General features: G+C 40.9%; 3 protein-coding genes across 9 annotated transcripts; 1 reads left to right on the top strand and 2 right to left on the bottom strand.

Moving 5' to 3' along the window:
- Positions 1-1,113: 1,113 nt before the first annotated feature.
- Positions 1,114-5,047, bottom strand: sys1 (SYS1 golgi trafficking protein). The gene is made up of 4 exons (XM_008409948.3): positions 4,816-5,047; positions 3,533-3,791; positions 3,382-3,449; positions 1,114-1,736 (listed from the first exon to the last, which is right to left on the bottom strand). The coding sequence occupies exons 2-4, from the start codon at positions 3,692-3,694 to the stop codon at positions 1,499-1,501; spliced, it is 468 nt and encodes a 155-aa protein (XP_008408170.1). The 5' UTR covers positions 3,695-3,791; positions 4,816-5,047; the 3' UTR covers positions 1,114-1,498.
- Positions 5,048-6,092: 1,045 nt separating this feature from the next.
- On the top strand, positions 6,093-17,231 carry LOC103465285 (acyl-coenzyme A thioesterase 1-like). 7 transcript variants are annotated; one of them, XM_008409952.3, is made up of 13 exons: positions 6,093-6,368; positions 6,481-6,564; positions 6,977-7,107; positions 10,764-10,973; positions 11,165-11,264; positions 11,903-12,099; positions 12,177-12,352; positions 12,883-12,999; positions 13,118-13,203; positions 14,555-14,648; positions 15,192-15,272; positions 16,027-16,162; positions 16,253-17,231. In XM_008409952.3, exons 3-13 carry the CDS (start codon positions 6,996-6,998, stop codon positions 16,351-16,353), a joined length of 1,410 nt encoding a protein of 469 aa, XP_008408174.2. In that variant the 5' UTR covers positions 6,093-6,368; positions 6,481-6,564; positions 6,977-6,995; the 3' UTR covers positions 16,354-17,231. The 7 variants fall into 7 exon arrangements, with proteins under 7 accessions (XP_008408174.2, XP_008408173.2, XP_008408175.2 ...); XM_008409951.3 differs by having other exon boundaries at positions 6,957-7,107; XM_008409953.3 differs by lacking the exon at positions 6,481-6,564.
- On the bottom strand, positions 16,853-17,843 carry LOC103465286 (protein S100-B-like). Its single transcript, XM_008409957.3, has 3 exons — positions 17,576-17,843; positions 17,227-17,370; positions 16,853-17,050 (listed from the first exon to the last, which is right to left on the bottom strand). Exons 1-3 carry the CDS (start codon positions 17,579-17,581, stop codon positions 16,901-16,903), a joined length of 300 nt encoding a protein of 99 aa, XP_008408179.1. The 5' UTR covers positions 17,582-17,843; the 3' UTR covers positions 16,853-16,900.
- Positions 17,844-19,911: the final 2,068 nt, after the last annotated feature.

Here is a 19,911-nt window from a genome sequence, read left to right as displayed (position 1 = left end):
AGAAAACGTTGATGTATTCCCCCCCCCCCCGTCGTATTCCCTGTTGTCAGAGCTCAGATGATGGCTGACAAACTGTCCCTAAACGGGCCAGACTGTTCTGCATAATACATAAATACATGCAGACCCAAAGCCAAACAATAATAGCTGTGAAAAATGCAGCGCAAGCTTAACAAGAAAGTCCTGCGATGAGTCTGAATATGCACTTTAATCTCGACTGGCAAAACCAAATCTGATTTCAGTCTTAAAATGTTTGATTTCTAACATAAAAAATGTACAAGATTAGTCCTAGCATTATGGACTGTATGTAATGACACAGTAAAGATACTCATCTACAGAGAAAATGTGTGACAAAAACTGGACATTTGATCAAAAATTGATGAAACCACAAGAAGTAAACCAGTCAGGGAGGCTGACAGTCATCAGATGACTGGCCTGTGAAGTGTGGATGAAAAACCTCTAAGCCTTATGGGAGAATGTGAAGTAATCTGATTAAACCAAACTGGAACTTCGGGGTCACATATCTGGAAAACACGTTTGGCCCCCTGTGAAACAGAGTAGAGGAAGCATCATGCTCCGGGGTTACGTTTTCAGATAAAATGGGTGTTTTTGTCAAGTAGGATAAATACAAATACATATGAAGAGATGACACTTTTCAGCTCCACAGTGAATCCAAACACATTTTTAAATTAAAAATAGAGCGGTGTAGCCAGATAAAAACCGATCGGTGATTTGTGGTTTCGCTGATCCTCTAAATCCGACAGAAAAATCTGTGGATCCACATGAAGACAACTGTGGACCAGAGACCAGGTACATTTAGAGAGCATTGCAAATATCACCTAGTAAAGATGTGTTTTGCTGACAGAATCAGAAGCCTCAACAAAGCATTAGCTTAACGGTGAACGCATTTATGCAACCTGGTTATTGGAGCTTCTGCAGATCGTTTTTCAGTTGAATTTACAGGATTCATCTCACTTTAAAGGTGTTAAAACGATGAATATGACTCATTGTGGTGCCAAATTTTCAAGTGTTAATTTCTTGCTACTAAATTATGTGGCTGTTGAGAGACCCATCAATAAGCTAGGAACTTTATAGTTACTTTATTAACCAGAACCCTGAGAGTTCAGGACTTTATTCCAAGGGGCGCAGGATGTACAGGAGTAAAAACGACTATATTCTACATTTTATACACCATGAACGAGAAGAAGGAACTGAGACAGGATGATAATGTGGACACAGAGTATCATGATGATAAATACATCAACATGAATCAAAGTACAAACTGTAATCAGCTGTAGGGATGATGGTGTGCTTTCAAAAACATTATAAACACAGAAAATACTGTCAAACATTTAATAAGCAGCTACGAATAAATATCCAGTCAGCTGGAGGAAACCTTATAAGACTCGTAACTATTCAGTCCGTCTGTTCACGCAGGCTTATAAACAAGGGAAACAACCTTATCAGCGAGTTCCTCGGGTCTTAAAAACATCTGAACAGTTCACAGGTTCGATTTGGGTCCAGTATTGACCGGGATGGCCCTGAGCTCAGTCCGCATGCACAGGTACTCCCCGATCACGGCCATCAGCGCGATGCACGCCACGTTGACGAGCCACCAGGAGAGCGAGGGAAGGTGGGAGTTGTAGATCCAGCAGCCGATCATGTGGAAGAAGTGAACGGTGACGGTGAAGTCCAGGCACTGCTTCCCCCGGCGGATGAAGAACCACAGACCCAGAGCGCTGTCAGAACATCGACAAGTCATCGTCAGCAAAGTTCAGGGAAAATAATGGTTTTAAAAAGCTGCTGGATGTAAATAAAAATAAAACAAAAAAAATAGTAAAACAAATTGGTGTCGGCTTAACTTTGTTTTGAAGACTAAACATGTTTATTTCAAAGTTGTTTGGGTTTTAAAAAGCTGCTATATGACAAATGGAGAGTTAACACAAAGGAGACTTGACACATTTATTTCTAAAAACGGATGAGTGGGAGGAGGAGGAACAGATCCAAGGCAACAGAATAAAACTCGACTCGCAAGCAAAGGGAAAACGTTTGCTTGCATAAATTTAGAGCAAAACATTAATCAGACAAATCTTCGCTCTGCTGGAAGAGCATTTTGTGCTTCATGTAATAAATCTTGAAACTACAAAACATTTTAAAAGCTGACCTTGAAACGCATGATACTTAATAGCTGCAATTTACTTTTCCATTGACTGCTCTATTTTATATTACTTACATTTTTTAAACAGTTTTTAGTATTTGTCATTTCCTACTCTCATGAAGCACAAATAACCTTTGATCACTGTTAAAATGTTCAAACCAAATCATAAAAAAATTATTTTTCTATCAACTTAAAAACAGAGAAATGCAGAGAAACTCCTAAATCAATGACACCAGTAAAATAGCACTCAGGCCTCCTGAGGTGAAGTCAAAGACACAACCACCCTGAGGGGTGACAAAAGAAACCCTTTAAAAGAAATGTTTGTGGAAGACAAACCAAGTCAGAAGTGGGAAAACCTTTCAATATTTGCGTACAGCTTCAAGTAATTTATTCAACTATAATATCTGTTCTAGGTTTCCCCCAGAAAACTTGCTAAGCCCTGGTGGTCATTCATCCAGCGGCCCGTCGTGTTTTTGAGTTAAAAAATGTTTAAAGTTGACATGAATTTTGAAAACATCACTTGATAAATATGCACTATTGGAAGAATGAAAGATTAAAATCTGCACACCAACTGTAAAGTCTTAAAAAATAAAGCATAAAAAAAAAAAAAAAACTTGCTAAGCCTGGTGGCTCGCCAGGCTTACAATACACTAAACCCTGCCTGTTTGACTGTACTTACTTCCCTGACACCTGGTTATTACACAAACTGCTGAAACGGCGTCAGGATGACGACTAAAATTATTTAATTCACTGAGCTGCCGCTGCTTTTTGCTTCATCTGTTGCCACAGAATCACACATTTCACTGAAAATTACACCCATACTATTTATCTCTGACATTTTCATTACAAATTGAAAGGTGCTTTTGGTCATATGCGAGACACATTTTCAGTGGCTCAGCTTGAGAGATTACTGAAAGTGAACAACTTCATGTAAGCAACAGGAAGAATTGATTGCTGTGAGTCAGTGACTCCAAGCAGTCAACTAGGTTTATATAGAAATAGAAATGTTTTTTGTTTGTTTTTATCAAACTGCCTTATTGTGTAAAATATTTATTGTGAACTGACACTGTTTAATAAAGCTGAACTGAACTGACAAAAAGAAAGGGACAAAAAAGCTTCCATGAGTCTGTGACACCTGAAGGTGGTTTTATATGTAATGAATAGAAAACTTCCTATTGTTCTCATCTGTTTGTGTATGATCTGAAAAAGAAAGCAGATCTTCTCACCAGGTAAGAGAGTTCAAGATAAACGCCATCATCGAGAGCCTTCCCTGCATGGTAGCAAAACCAAGGACCTATTAAAAAAAAAAAAACAAGTAAATCAATAACATGGAGGCTTAAAGGAACAGATGTACCACAAAGAATGAATTTGACCTACTTCATAGCTGAAGATCTGATCTAGGGAGCGACTGCTCTGCACAAGGCTGTCCACGCCAGCCAACCACAGGCCGAGGAAGCTGTAGTAGATGCACTGCATCAACACAATCTGGCAGATAATGAGGACCGGGTCCCAGATGTAGCTCCGGAAGTTGCTGGCCATATTTCACTGATGCTCCACATGCAGGCCCAAAGAGTGCTGGTAACTGGCCCAAAGCATCCACAGCTGGCCCATCCAGTACCACCTGCAACCCTCCAACCTACACCCAAAATTAAATGCATTACTTCACTCAATTTGTATGGTAGCTCTACAAATCTGGTAGAAGGTATGCAGGTAAGTTGAACATATTTTTAAACATTTTGCCCTGACAGCTTCTTTAAAAAACTCAGACATTCACTGTAATAGTAGCATCATGATACATCTTCATAAAGGAAAAAAAAAACATCTGACTATCTTGTAAAAGTATGTTTATCAAGTTATGTTATCTTTCATTTTAAAAGGTAGACGTTGGAATATTAATAGTGGCAGAAATAGCAAAAACTTAAGCAGTATATTGTGTAATATCTGCACGTGTTACATGCATTTGTCTTTGTACTTCTACTTAGATGATGTGTCCAAAACAAAGTATCTTAAATAACAAAAAAGACCACAAGAACAGAAAGATGTCTTGATGCTCTTGCAGCTCTGGGAGAGAAAATAAATGTCTCTGCTCTTGTAGATATTGCATTGACCTGAAGAAATTTTAACATTAAACCTGAGTAGGGATCACCGTAAAGCCTCGACCCTACTCAGGATGTGAATCTGTGCAATTCAAAAGACCAAAGGTCAAATATTCTGCAGGAATTATGGGAGATAGTCAACAAAAATAGGGGGGCGGGGGCTATTACAGTTCATGGATTAGAGAAAACTGATCATAAAAATAAAGTTGCAAGCCTCATTTCTTTGTCCAAATCATTCGTTTTGGTATCATCATTGCACCCCATACAAGATACATTAAAAAAAAACTCATAATCAGTATTAAAGGGCCATTTTAGTGGTTTTAGTTGAACTGGAATATGACTTAAAGCTGCTAGCATACAGACAGCTATTAGCTGACTCCTCTAGAACATTAACACCAACACACGTGATTCCTCGGGGAAAACAAGGAGAAAATGCTCTAACATTTATCCAAGAAAATAAGTTGTATTGCGTTGGGTTTTATACAGTAACAACACGGAAGACGATTAGTGCTAGCATGTCTTTCAGGTTCCGTTTAAAAATGACAGAGACAAAAAGACACATACCTGGAAACTGGACCAGGGACACTTCAGGAGAAATTTCAACTGTAATCTCTTTGGTTCCTCACGGGGTTTAAGAATCTCCAGGGATGAGGTGGAGGTATTGATGGTGGACTAAACCGAGTTCACAACAAAGACGTCACAGCAAAAGACCCGGAAACTAAACTAAACTTCATCTTATTCTGTGAAAGCAGGGAAACGGCGCTGTGGTGCATTACTGCCACCTATCGGTAAAGAGTAGGAAGGTCCATTTCTAGTTTCCGTAGGGTAAAATACTTTTTTTTTTTTAGGGTATCTACTGTGTCCTATGACATGTTTTACATGAGCATAATTGATACTGCATAGCATTGTTTACCTTGTCCAATCCTTTAAATTGAAATTATTTATCTTAAAGTACAAAGAAAAAAACCTACGCTGTTGTCGTAGTTTTGTTGTGTTCTTACTTATGCATATTTAAGTATTTCTTTATTCCTTGTTCAGGATTCTAATTACCTCTAATTGAGGTTTATTCCTAGTAATCTTTCATATTCAATATTTTTCTAAAATTAATATTTATGTTGATATTTACTTCAGCTTTAGCTAAGATTTTTGGCAGTGGAGTCTGACATTCTATGTCCTACTCCTGACTCTTCTTAGGGGGAAAATCGCTTTTCTGTGGACTGTTTCTATTTATTTTCCCTGATATGTGTGATTTTGGTGTTCATTTATCTTTAGCCGCTTTGGAATCAGTTTTTGTACATTTTAAAATATTTTTCTCCTCGCAGTTTACCTTCAAATATTTTTCTTTCATCTTCAAACTTTGTCCTTTGGTCCTCTAATTTTCTTCAAATGTTACTTCTGTATTTTAGAATGAATCATAAATCATGTTTAGCTATATCTAGTGACCATATTGGTGAGTTTGAAGGGGTCATAATCAACAAATATCCACTTTGTCACTTTTAAAATAACACACATCCTCATACTGGATTTTACTTCCAAAAAAGAAGAAGTAATAAGTTCAAACTCAGGCGTGGTGCTGTAATGAAGCTGAAGAGCTTCGGTAAAGAGAACAGACATCAAATAAAAGGAAATATTAATTCGAAATTAACAGTGGGATTCAGTCAACATTTATTATCATTTAATTATGTCATACAGATGTAAATTGACCAACACTTTTTATAAATGTTTTTAACTTTCCTTTCTTTTAAATATCATATTTTTATTATTTACTTGTTCTTTATTTACTTTTCTAACGTAAAATAGAAAAACGTAGAAAGGAGATAAATATTATATCGTGACGTTGCAGCGACGTGTGTCAGCCCCTCCCCTTTCATAATCGCCCCTCAAGCTTTTACTTTAGTTGTGCAGTTCTCTTAATTATTCTCTTTTGTATAAATCTTATACTCGACTGTAAAGAGTTCCGTCAGTGGTAAAGTAACTTTTAATCGATTTCAGGCGTGAACTTGTTCTCCAGATGGAAATTGTGCCGAAAGAGGATATTAAACGTTATGTTTAAACTTTGTGCTCGTTGTTTGGTCGGTGACCCTTCGGTTGAATCTAATATCCTTTTAAAAGGGACAGTGAGTATTCTCTTGGTTGTACATTATGTTTTTGTTTGAGACATGCATTTTGCACATCTGGAGATTACTTTTACTTTTACTGGAGATTACTTTTATGTATTTTCATCATTAGTGTGAAGCTGCGGAACGTCCCTTTAACGCGTGAACATGTGAGGTTTTATCATCGGGTTTTACAGCAACATTCACATTTACTTCAGTAAGTAAATAAATAACAGATATTCAGTGTTGCAAAGATTACCACGATAAAAACAAACTGGGACAAAACAGAACAAAATGTGAAGGGTTTTTATTTAGTTTTTACTTAATTATCGATTTGAATGTATTTGTGTCCAAGCTAGAAAGCAAATACAAACTTATTAATGCTAAAAATGTTCCCAGTGCTTACATAAAGTACAACTTTTTAGTTGCTGTTATTCAAAACACCCTCCTGTGTTGGAACCAAAAGGTCAAAGGTTAATTTCTAACACTTGAGCAACATAAACAAACAGACCGTAGCATGATTACTATTTGACATGTCTTTGTTTTCTACTCACTGAAGTCTTTGGAGTCAGGGAGCAATGCTTTTTCTGGTGTTTCTCTGCTTGATAGTTAGTCATTCCTGTTTGCAGAGCACACAGAGAGGACATCATGTTCAGGACACATGTGAGTGTGAAAGCAATAGGGCGGCTTTCTGGCTTCATCAAGATGAAACCAGACTTCACCACTTGGAGGAAACTAGCAAGTTTGCAGCGGCTCACAGGTGAAGTTATGGTTTCCAGCGCTTTGTTTTACAGGTGAACACATAAGGAGGAAAACCTATAACTTAGAAAACTTCTGTACTTTTATATGAATTTATTATAGTAATTTAATCACTTATCTTCACTGGCTTTTTCTTTCATTTGATTTAAATAATTTAATTAGATTTATTGGTAAAACATGTTTATTTTTAGTTTTTGTATAAATATTTACCTCAAATTCTTCAAATAATGTTGCATCTTTTGATATTTTCATGCTATAAACATGTATTGAAATATTAACGTTAAGATCCTCCCTTTTTGGAGGACACTCCTCTTACTATTTTACTGGGACTGCTCAGGTTTGCCTCTAAAAAAAAGATTTAGATTTAACAAAAAAAATCTAAATCCTTGGGTGGCAGCCCAAGCTCTTCCTTGGGCTGCCAACTTATCGTGGTGGAGGGGTTTGAGTGTCCCAATGTTCCTAGGAGCTATGCTGTCTGGGGCTTTATGCCCCTGGTAGGGTCACCCAAGGCAGACAGGTCCTAGGTGAGGAACCAGACAAAGCGCAGCCCGAAGACCCCTTATGATGGAGACGAACTTTGGATCTGGCGTTCCCTCGCCCGGACGCGGGTCACCAGGGCCCCACTCTGGAGCCAGGCCTGGAGGTGGGGCACGATGGCGAGCGCCTGGTGGCCAGGCATTTACCCACGGAGCCCGGCCGGGCTAAGCCCGAAGAGGAGATGTGGGTCCCCCTTCCAATGGGCTCACCACCTGTCGGAGGGGCCAAAGGGGTCAGGTGCATTGTGTTACGGGCGGCAGCCGAGGGAGGGGACCCTGGCGGTCTGATCCTCGGCTGCAGAAGCTGGCTCTTGGGACGTGGAATGTCACCTCTCTGGTGGGGAAGGAACCAGAGCTAGTGTGCGAGGCTGAGAGGTTCCAGCTAGAAATAGTCGGCCTCACCTCGACACATGGCTCTGGCTCTGGGACCAGTCTCCTTGAGAGGGGCTGGACGTACTTCCACTCTGGAGTTGCCCAGGGTGAGAGGCACCGGACAGGAGTGGGCATACTTGTTGCCCCCCCATCTTGGCGCCTGTACGTTGGGGTTTACCCCGGTGAACAAGAGGGTAGCCTCCCTCCGCCTACGGGTGGGGGGATGGGTTCCGACTGTTGTCTGTGCTTACGGGCCGAACAGCAGTTCAGATTACCCACCCTTCTTGGAGTTCTTAGAGGGGGTACTGGAGAGTGCCCCTCCTGGGGACTCCCTTGTTCTACTGGGGGACTTCAACGCTCACGTGGGCAATGACGGTGAGACCTGGAGGGGCGTGGTTGGGAGGAACGGCCCCCCCGATCTGAACTCGAGTGGTGTTCTGTTGTTGGATTTCTGTGCTCGTCACGGATTGTCCACCACGAACACCATGTTCAAGCATAAGGGTGTCCTTATGTGCACTTGGCACCAGGACACCCTTGGCCGCAGTTTGATGATCGATTTTGTCATCGTTTCATCTGATCTGCGGCCGTATGTCTTGGACACTCGAGTGAAGAGAGGTGCGGAGCTGTCCACTGACCACTACCTGGTGACGAGTTGGCTCCGGTGGTGGGGGAGGAAGCCGGTCAGACCTGGCAGGCCCAAACGTGTAGTGAGGGTCTGCTTGGAACATCTGGCGGGGTCCCCTGTGAGACGGAGCTTTAACTCCCATCTCCGGCAGAACTTCGAACACGTTCCGGGGGAGGTGGTGGACATTGAGTCTGATTGGATGATGTTCCGTACCTCCATTGCCGAGGCGGCCTATCAAAGCTGCGGCCGCAAGGTTGTTGGTGCCTGTCGCGGCAGCAACCCTCGAACCCGTTGGTGGACACCTTCGGTGAGGGATACTGTCAAGCTGAAGAAGGAGTCCTATGGGGCATTTTTGGCCTGTGGGACTCCAGACACAGCTGATGGGTACCGGCGGGCGAAGCGGCAAAAAACTCGGGCGTGGGAGGAGTTTGGAAAGGCCATGGAGAAAGACTTTCGTACAGCTTTGAGGCGATTCTGGTCCACCATCCGGCGTCTCAGGAGGGAGAAGCAGTGCAGCACCAACACTGTTTATAGTGGGGATGGTGTGCTGCTGACCTCAACTCGGGACATTGTGGGCCGGTGGGCAGAATACTTCGAAGACCTCCTCAATAACACCAACATGCCTTCTGTTGAGGAAGCTGAGCCTGGGGACTCTGGTTTGGGCTCTCCAATCTGTGAGGACGAGGTCGCCGAGGTGGTTAAAAGCTCCTCGGTGGCAGGGCCCCGGGGGTGAGATCCTCCTGGAGTTCCTTAAGTTGTTGTAGGGTTGTGTTGGCTTACGCAACTCTGCAATATCGCATGGACATCTGGGGCAGTTCCCCTCGATTGGCAGACTGGGGTGGTGGTCCCCCTGTTCAAAAAAGGGGGGCCGGAGGGTGTGCTCCAATTACAGAGGGGTCACACTCTTAAGCCTCCTTGGTAAGGTCTATTCAGGGGTCCTGGAGAGGAGGGTCCGTCGGATAGTCGAACCTCAGATTCAGGAAGAGCAGTGTGGTTTTCGTCCTGGTCATGGAACACTGGACCAGCTCTACACCCTCAGCAGGGTCCTGGAGGGAGCATGGGAGTTCGCCCAACCAGTCTACATGTGTTTTGTGGACTTGGAGAAGGCGTTCGACCGTGTCCCCAGGGGGGCCTTGTGGGGGGTTCTCCGGGAGTATGGGTTACCGGGCCCTTTGATACGGGCTGTCAGGTCCCTGTATGACCTGTGTCAGAATCTTGTCCTCATTGCCGGCAGTAAGTCGGGCTCGTTTCCAGTGAGAGTTGGACTCCGCCAAGGCTGCCCTTTGTCACCGATTCTGTTCATTACCTTCATGGACAGAATTTCTAGGCGCAGCCGAGGTGTTGAGAGGATCTGTCTTGGTGGCCTTAGAATCGCATCTCTTCTTTTTGCGGATGATGTGGTCCTGTTGGCTTCATCAGACCGTGATCTGCAGCTCTCGCTAGAGCGGTTTGCGGCCCAGTGTGAAGCGGCCGGGATGAGGCTCAGTGCCTCCAAATCCGAGGCGCATCCAAATCGAGAGGAGCCAGTTGAGGTGGCTCGGGCATCTGGTCAGGATGCCTCCCTGGTGAGGTGTTTCGAGCACGTCCCACTGGGAGGAGGCCTTGGGGAAGACCCAGGACACGCTGGATGGATTATATACGCTGGATGGATTATATCTCTTGGCTGGCCTGGGAACGCCTTGGGATTCCCCCGGAGGAGCTGGAAGAAGTGGCTGGGGAGAGGGAAGTCTGGGCCTCCCTTCTGAAGCTGCTGCCCCCGCGACCCGACCCCGGATAAGCGGCAGAAAATGGATGGATGGATGGAAAAAAAATGTTTAGCTGTCTGTGGGGCATGAAGTGAGCCCTCAAATTACAACCAGACAAAAACAAAACTAAATAAAATAAATAATGTTCTCATTAAATCCTCCAAACTAACTTAGTTCAATTCCACAGTCACAAAACAGGGATTATCTTTTTTATAATGCTAATAATCAACAAGTTTTTTTGTTTTTTTTGTATATAATGTCTAATGCACATCTATCCTCCTTCTCTATTTATCCGCTTCCTGTTTGATTGTCATCAATAATTTACTCTAACTGTGTTCTCTGCTGCGTGTCACAAAGTCCCATTGCTTTTATCCTGCAGGGAAAGTTCGGTGGAAGAGTAACACCAGACCCGCTCCTGTTCTGACGGCTGCTCCTGTTCGCGCCCTTGTTGACGAGCAGGTCGGCATCAGAGGACACTTCCTGCCCCCGCGCTGTCCCGTCACATTGCATGCAAGAATGCACAGCGACGAGGGAGACCTATGGGAGTCATTCGCTCATTATAACGCAGATGAGAGGGGAACTTTTAGCTGTGAGTGAAACTATTATTTGTGAACATATGTGTTGATGAGTAACACAATTTATATTGTCTACAGATAGATAAAGAAGACGACGCAAATATGTTTGAAAACATCAAATTTAATATAAAATAGTGACTATGTAGGGTTTCATTTGCCTTTTTTGTTTTGTTTTTTGTTTTATTTCTGCCTTTTGTCCGTCCAGTAACTTGTGACCCTTCAGTGGGAGGCTCCTATTTGGGCTGCGAGCCGATGGGACTCTTCTGGAGTATGCAGCCAGCTACTGGAGAAAGAGAAGGTTTAAGGCAGGTGACGGAAACAAGTTCACAGAGAGCTTCACAGGGGGAAACATGTGGCATTAAACTCATTTATGTGTACTCTAATACACTGATGAAAATTATTAAAAGTGAATATGCAGCATCCTGCAAAATGCAATTTAAGTGCATACGCCAAACGTACTAAAGAGAGACACATAAGACGTGACTAAAATTAGGTTTTTGGCCAACATGCAACCTGCTCTATGTGGTGGGAAAATAACACTGCACATAAGTATGAAAAAAAAGAAACATAGCCACAGTGAAACATGGTAGTGGCAGCATAATGCTATGGGTGTGTCTCTCTTTAGTTGGCTATGGGAAGCTGGTCAGAGTAGATGAACGGAGCAACATATTGATAAGAAACCACATCCATCCTGTTGGGATCTTCTCTGAAAAAAGTTTGCATGGAAATTAACAAACCAAATTAAGTCTGCGAGACAAAAAGTGAGCTACGTTTATTGTTAGACGTGCTGCAAAGAAAAGAACTTGCACAATCCCTGATTTTCTTCTTTCTATTTTATGTTTTCCCAGGTTTAGGTTCTTACATTTCATCATTGATATTTAATCATTTGCATAAAAAGCTTTCATTTTCTGACTGAAATCTGCTCTCTTTTTTTTTTTTTTAGACTGAGGAAGAAGAACGTGGAGAGTCCTTACGTGGTGCATATTTCTCTGCTGGAAGGCCACGTCTCTCTTCCTGCCAGTGAAGGGCAGCGGTCCGAGCTGGCTGCGGTGACTGCTGAACGGTGGTACATCGCACCAGGAGTGAAGAGGATAGAGATTAATCAAAACGGACTCGTAGGAACATTGTTCATTCCACCCGGTGAGCCTTTTATCCATTGATGTTGTGACTTCTCACTCTTGGAGGACATTACTTACTTTTGTCCCGGCCTGCTGCAGGCCCAGGCCCGTTTCCAGCCATGTTGGATCTGTGGGGAATGGTTGGAGGACTGCAGGAATACCGCTCCTCTCTCCTTGCATCCAGAGGCTACGCTAGTTTTTCTCTTGCCTACTTTGGGCACAGAGATCTGCCTGGCCCACTAAATCGTATCAACGTTGGAGACTCATATTTTAAGGCAGGATAATTCTTCCACTTCTCGTTGTCCATCGCAGCTCCTGTTGATTTAAACCTTCCTGATCGTTGAGCTGAATGTAGATGAGATCAAGTGAGCAGCTATTTTAATTATTTATTGTCATGTTCTTTTGTCTTTCCCATTTTGAAAAGTGTTTCAGACGTATATCCCAGGAAACAAAAAGTTATGAATTATAAATTAAAATCTTTAAGGCCGTCTAAAGAGTGAAGGATGCGTTTCAAATGGCCTCATAGGCACCCAGTGGGTGAAGTATTTGTCTTTCAACTGTTTTGCCTTCCAGCTTCCTTCCTCATTAGTGGAGCTAAACACTAACAAGGTGCTTTTTATCAAAAATTATAATTTCTTAACCTTTAATTTTTTTAATTCCCACCATTTAACATACAGCCAGTAAAATAAGATTATGCTAACGTACTATCTGATGAATCTTTGCACATCTGTAACCATGCAGAGGGAGCTGTGCATGTTTTACCTACTAAACATGTAGCTGGTCTTTACTCATCTTCCTCCCACAGGCTGCCTTCCTCCTGCTGCAGGATCACCCTCAGGTCGTCTCAGACAGAGTCGGCATCCTTGGCCTCTCCTTCGGATGCTACCTGACGCTTCGCATCCCCACCAAAACCGGAGTTAAAGTCCGTCACAAAGCTTACTGTCTCATTTTAAACTCTCTTTCTAATTAATTATGTTGGTCAGTAATCATGTGTAATATCTAAATCGACTGAATTGCTGTCTTTCTGTGTTCCTCTGCAGCCATCTTGTTTGGTTGGCATCAACGGCGCTGTGGGCAGCATGATGTCATTCTTTAGTTTAGATAGCAGGACAAAAGAATTTGACAGGTAAATAATCAGCTAGGTGATGATGATGATGATGATGATGATGATGATGATGATGATGATGATGATGATGATGATGATGATGATGATGATTCAGTGAACCACAAAGTGATTCAGGACCACAGACAGCTTGAAATTAGGCTTATTTGATTTGATTTCAAGGAAAGTCAGTATATTGCATTCAATGCAGTCCTTCAGATCAATATGCCGATAATCTGTAATATATTTATAGGATATAAATTGTCTTGCAAAAGCACTAAAACCGTTTCACATTTTTCCAAACAGCCTCAAACTACGACGTCTTTAATGGAAATTTTGTGTGATGGACCAGCTCAAAGGGCTGCATGGTGGTTCAAATAGTAAAAGAGACTAAAAGTTTTACCAATTCTTTGCAAAGTAGCTCAATCTCAGTCTGACTGGATGGAGAGCATAGATACTCAAATGGATTTAGGTCTGAACTTTGACTGGGCCATTCTAACACATGAATATGTTTTGCTCTAAAATGTTGTGATTATGCTAGAAGATGAACATCTGCAGCCTCTTTCAGTTTTTCTTCAAGGATTGCTTTTTATTTAACTCCATTTATTTAAGTTTTATTTATTGCTGTCGGAAGGCAATACCGCGGCATGATGCTGCCACCTCTATGTTTCAACACCAAAAAGACCAGAAGGTTAATTTTGTTCTCTTCCTCATCAGATAACCTTCTTCCATTCTTCCACACATTTGCTGTGACCCCTTCGTGACCTCTGCTTCTCTGAATAATTTCCTCCCTGTCCATTAATGATCTTATTTGTTTAATTGAACAGCCATGTCTTTGTGAGTTTACAGTCGGGCCAAGCTTTTTCCATTTTCACATGATGAACTGAACAAAACTTCTTCTATAACAAATCTTTCCATTTAATCTGTCTATTATGTTTTCTCATCTTCGTGATGTTGTTTAGCTTCTGACAAATCTCTGAGATCTTTGCAGAACTGATGGATTTATACAAAAAAATGAATTGTTTAAAAGGGAACTCTGCTTTGCGTTTTGTCTGAATTTCAAAGGCAGGTTGCTGCAAAGATTTTATTTTGGGATATGACATTAAATGGGGCTGAACAGAAATGCACTCCACATTTCTCACACCTTGTGTTTGTACTCTTCATAATTAAGAGCTACTTTGTGTTGGTCTGTCGCAAACAATCTTGATTAAATACAGTCGTCATAGTTGTAACGTGATTAAACTTCAGGAACAAATATGTCCTGAGCAGTTACAACTGAGCAGTTAGTAATGACTGGTGCTGCAAATTTCATCAACATGTTATAAATAAGAATACAATTCATCTCCTGGTTTTCCTCTTTTTTGTTTGTTTTTAGTTCCCAGGAACTTCGGAATTTCGATGATGAGGGCTGTGTCATTCTCAAAGACGCCTTTCTGCCTGCTAATATTCCTCCTGACAGCTTTGTTAAGGTAACAGGACAAAAACTGTTCACACCTGGTTTTAACGTCCACCTTTACTGATCTACCGGTCGATCTACGTTCGACCAGTAGATCGAATCACAAATACCCATTTAAGATGTATTGAGCCACAATCAAGCAGATTTGTTATTCTGTTTAACTCACTAAACAGCTCTGTAAATAGAATAGAAATGTCTTTTATTGTCCCACAATGGTGACATTTTTGTGCAACAGCAGCAAAAGTGACAGGCAATAAGAGCAAATAGACTCAAACAAAGGGAATATAAAATATATATATATATTTTAAAACTGAATAAGGAATAAAATACTGTTGAGTAAGAGCAAAATTTCAGCATTAATACAGTATAATATCAAAGTCCAGGAGAATGGGCAACAGTTTCTTTGAGAATTAAAAGACTCATTATTTACAATTACTGTTAATTAAAAAACAACAACTTTGCAGTAAAATGCTATGAGCACACAACCAGGTTTGTATATAAGAAGATCTCATTAATGTAATATTATGTCCTACAAGTTTTTCTTGTGTTCTTGCAGGTGGAGAAACTGGACTGTCCTCTGATGTACATAGTGGGTGAAGACGACCTTTGTTGCGCAAGCATTGAGAACGCAGATCTGGTAAAGTTGGTTAATTGACTCCTTTAAATCCAAATTGACAGGTAGTGGTTTGGAACAAAGATCTCACACCTTTCATGAGTACCATCTCAAACAGATACATCAGTTTTCTCTCCTGTAGATCAAATAACCGCTGTAAAGCTCTGCTTCTATGAAGTATAACATGTCTTCTTGTCACCTAAATAAATAAAATTCTCTGTATCTTGCCGAGTTTGTATTGGGCATAAGTACAACCATAACTCTGATTATTTAAAAGAACTACAAGCAAATTTGTACTTCATAGAAAGTTACTACTCTTTCCTGGTTGCTCCAGTTTCTGCTGTTGTCTTTCAATTAATTTTCCGTTTAGAGACAATATTATAATTTGGTTTAGTCACTCATGCTTTTTGATTTTATCTGCAGTTTAGCTCTGTATGTCTTTTATTCTGTGACACAGAAATCAAAGTTAGTAGCGGCTTCGCTAATGTTCTGATATTTTGACAGCTGCTTGTGTTTTACTCATCTTCTTCAGCGTAAGGCTTTAAAGACAGTCTCTCCTTCACGCGCCACCACTGCCATCTTTTGGCGATAATTGGTATTACACGAAAAATTAAATGTATCGCTACCACACCACACAGCATAATTGAAAACACGGATAATAAAATTTTAAATTGTTGAGAGAGTAACTCTGAATTACTTGGGTAATAAATCTTGGGTACCACATATCAATCTATCAAATGTCTTTGCCTCTTCTAATTCTTGGTTTCTGGATCATCAGATTGAGGAGAGGTTAAGGTCTGCCGGTAAATCCCACCTCTTCACCCGCTTGTCCTACCCCGGCGCTGGTCACCTGATCGAGCCGCCCTATTCCCCGTGTGCAAGAGCGTCCATGTGGTCCGTCAAACCCAAGAAATGTGAGCTGCCTCTGCAGTTTTACATGACTTCATTCATGTTCTTTACTTATTATTGCCATTATTACCTGAGATCTGATGTTTCTGCTGCAGTGACAATGATGTGGGGCGGCCACCCTGCACCGCACGCTGCCGCCCAGGAAGACGCATGGAAGAAAATCCTGGATTTTTTGGAGAAAAATCTGAGAACCTGAATATCTGGAAAGATGCTTGATTTGATCAAGTTTTATACGCAGAAATGTAAATTGGAGCTGGAGTTCAATTTGCACAAAAATGGACAAGCTAATTTGTTGTTATGCAGCAAATTGTAGCTCATCCTCAAAAGAGAGCTGCTTGGTTTTAGCTGTCATTCTAGTGCCGACCACTGGACAGTCACAGCAGCAGCAGCAAAGATTCAAATGTATTATGTTTTATAAAACTCCTGTAGAAACTGAGCTGCTGCTGGGTGATGGCTTCTGAAAGAGTTTTCAGACTTTGTGCCGTATGATCCAAATACTGGGCATTTCATTTCATCCGTTAAAGTTTTTAACAAACAACTGATCCGTGCAAAATGTCCCAATTCCCCAAGCAAGCAGAATAAATCACGTTATGAAAAACATCACAATAGAAAACAGATTTAATAACAACCTGCTTTCTAAGTTGGTTAAAATACAAATGAATCAAGTCACACTAGTAGACAAACGGAGCCAGGCGTCCAGATTTCCTCAAGTGTTTAATGAATATTTAGTGTAAACATACTGATCAATGTTTGTGGGTCTGGTTGAAGATGTCGTGACATGCTGAAGTAACCATGGCGATGAGAGCTACGAACTCTTTGAAGTCGATTTCCAGGTCTCCGTTCTGGTCCAGATCAGTGAAGAGTTGGTTCAGGATCTTCTTGTCCTTAATTTTCTGTTTATAAGGAAAAATGTTGATTAAGTGCAGGAACCGGACAAATAAATCAGACGAGATAGAAAAACTATGGAAGCACATGTGACATTTGTTTCATAGATCTTGGAGGTTTCACTCATGCAGATCTTGAGTTTGATTTCCTGCTGTGATTAAAATCATCGGATTAAATCACTTGCCTTGATGAAGTGATTCATCTCATGGTTGATGAGAGCTTTAAGGTCTGCCTTCCTCAGGGTGCAGTTCTGACCCGAGTATTTATGGAAAACTTTAATGATACTGGCCATACCGTTCTCCAACTCTGAGAAATCATCTGCAGAGGCCTGCAGCAAACAATTTAAAACCAAAACGCCGCTTAGACTTCCTTACATGTAAATTTAAAAAATAAATCAGAAACTTTCTTTGTTTCTTTCTATTAAACTGTAAGCTAAAACACTACATGTGTGCATTTATGACTTACCATACTGTATTAATACTCTCCATTTATTTCCAAAGAGAATCAAATTTTAAGATATTAGTCCTCCTTACCTCCATCTTCAGCAGCTGCTTTCTCCAGTGAGGATCTTGAGTGCGACTGAAGACTAAATAGCGGCAAGCTGTCGGCCTCGCCCAATAACAACGGACACGTAGCTGAATCGATCAACCACGCGGAGGCTTCTCATGTGTCATACAGCACATAATGCATTTTTAATGGATGCAAGTGGTCAACTCTTTTACCAAACACCAAACAATCTTCTCATGAAAAGTGTAATTTCACATGTGTGTGTGCAAGAGAGAGAGCGAGAGAGGGCTTAAGTGTTTCTTCTTTTTTTCCATGTCCTTGTCTTTGCTTTACGTTTTCCTCCTGACAGATCTGTAGGAGTCTTTGCTAACGCGATATGAACTCATTAGCTTCAGATTGTATCTACTAGTGGTCACTTTGACAGCATATTTTAATTTTATTTAACCACAAACAATGTATTTATGTTAATATGATTGGCCAATGCAAAGAAATGCATAACTGAAATGCAAAATAAGAAAGTATGCTTGTTTTATTTATTGTTTTTTTTTTAGCAAGTCAACCTTTAAAGGTCGTTGTGCATGTTTATTCAGACCTCTGAGTCAGTAACTTGTAGAACCACCTTTACCTGCCTGTCTACCTAAAAGCTTTGTACATTAGGAAGCTGAAATTTTTCCCATTTGCTCTTTAGATAAATCGCCATGTATGGATTGAGAGCCCAATGCATGCATGTAGTCTTTGAGAGTGTCTTTAAACATAAATTGTGTTGTCTCATCATGGATTTCTAATAGGATTTATGTCTGGACTTTGACTGGGCCGTTCTAACTCCTGGATATGGTTTGATCTTTTCCTGTTAGAAGGTGAATAATTGACCCAGACTCAAGTCATTTGCACTCTGTGATAACTTTTCTTCCAAAATGTAGTTCCTTGCAAAACCTCTAGCTCTTCACCTGTAGCTGAAGAGCAGTATCCCCACTGCATGATGCTACCAAGACCACATTTCATTATTGGGGTGATTTTCATAATGATTCTGCCTTCCATAGCCTTTAAGGCAAAAAATAACATTTTTGGTCTCATCAGACCTGAGCACCTTCTTCGACACTATCTCTCCTTCATGGTTTCTAGCAAACAGGTTTACATGGGATAAAACCATCAGATTTGTGGCGTCCATGACTAAAAGTTGTCAGCAGATTCTCCCACCTCGGCTGTAAACCTCTGCAGCTGACCATGGACCACTTGGCTGCCTGTTTGATTAATCCTCTCCTTGCTCACTTTAGTAGGACAGTCTCTTTCCATTTTCATGTGATGGATTAAGCAATGCTGTGTGAGGCGATATAAGAGCCTGTGATTTGTGTTTTATAACTCAACTATGCTTCAGACTTTCTCCCCGACTTGTCTGCTGTGTTGCTTAGTTTTTGTAATGCTGTATTTGCTCTTTATTAATTATGGTACTTATTAAGTCAGTTTGCACTGACTAAATATAATTTAGACAGATCAGAGCAACTGAGGCTTAATGCAAATGCACAGCATACATTATATTCTATCAAGGTATAATGAAGTATATTGACTCGGTAGAGTGCTGTATCATTACAAAGATAATAGATCTCCTTTCTTTTTGTTTTATTTTTAATACATCGTTTTGTGTTTCTATGAATTGTCGATTGGTGCTTATTTTTGAGAGATTTTTCTTCTTCCAACTACTCCTTTTCATTCAAAACTTTTGTTTGAACATGTGACATGTTCATTTTAAACTGTAAATGGAATAAATAAATAAATAAATAAATTCTTACTTGTAAAAAAGCTTAAATCACAAATGCTTCTCTTCCAATTTACCACTCTGTGTTGACCTATCAATATCCAGATACAATGCAATGGAGTGTGTGATTGCGAAAACAGGGAGAGGTTTTCGCATCAGTGCTTGTAAAAGCACTGATGACTGTCATCCTGCAAGACCGGACAGGAAAGCATCCTGTTCGCTCTTGCAGGATGCTTTCTAATAAGATTCCAGTAAAAGCCTAAATAGTTTTCCATCGGTTCCCTTTTAATAAAAAATAGACCCCGTGCGTCATTAAAAGGTATTTACATCAAAACATCTTTGTCAGTAGGTAAGCTATGAATGCCACTGTTTTACTTAATTTTGGGTGCAAAGTTAGATAAGAGAAAGCTTGAACTGAGTCAAATATCTCCAACACATTGGTCATTAACAATTGAAGCTTTTGTAATATTTATTTGAAAAGCACTTAACTCTGCACATGTGGTTTCTCTGCCTCTCAGCAGCAAGCTGTGTGGGGATGCTTGTGGCTGATGTGTGGCATCACTTACAGAGCGACCAGAGAATATATTCCGCTGTCTTGCAGAGAAAGAC

This window comes from Poecilia reticulata, chromosome 5, assembly GCF_904066995.2.
Source record: "Poecilia reticulata chromosome 5, P_reticulata-male-v2, whole genome shotgun sequence".
NCBI lineage: Eukaryota > Metazoa > Chordata > Actinopteri > Cyprinodontiformes > Poeciliidae > Poecilia > Poecilia reticulata.
Note: the sequence above shows the minus strand (reverse complement) of the source record. Positions and strands in the feature narration are given on the sequence as shown.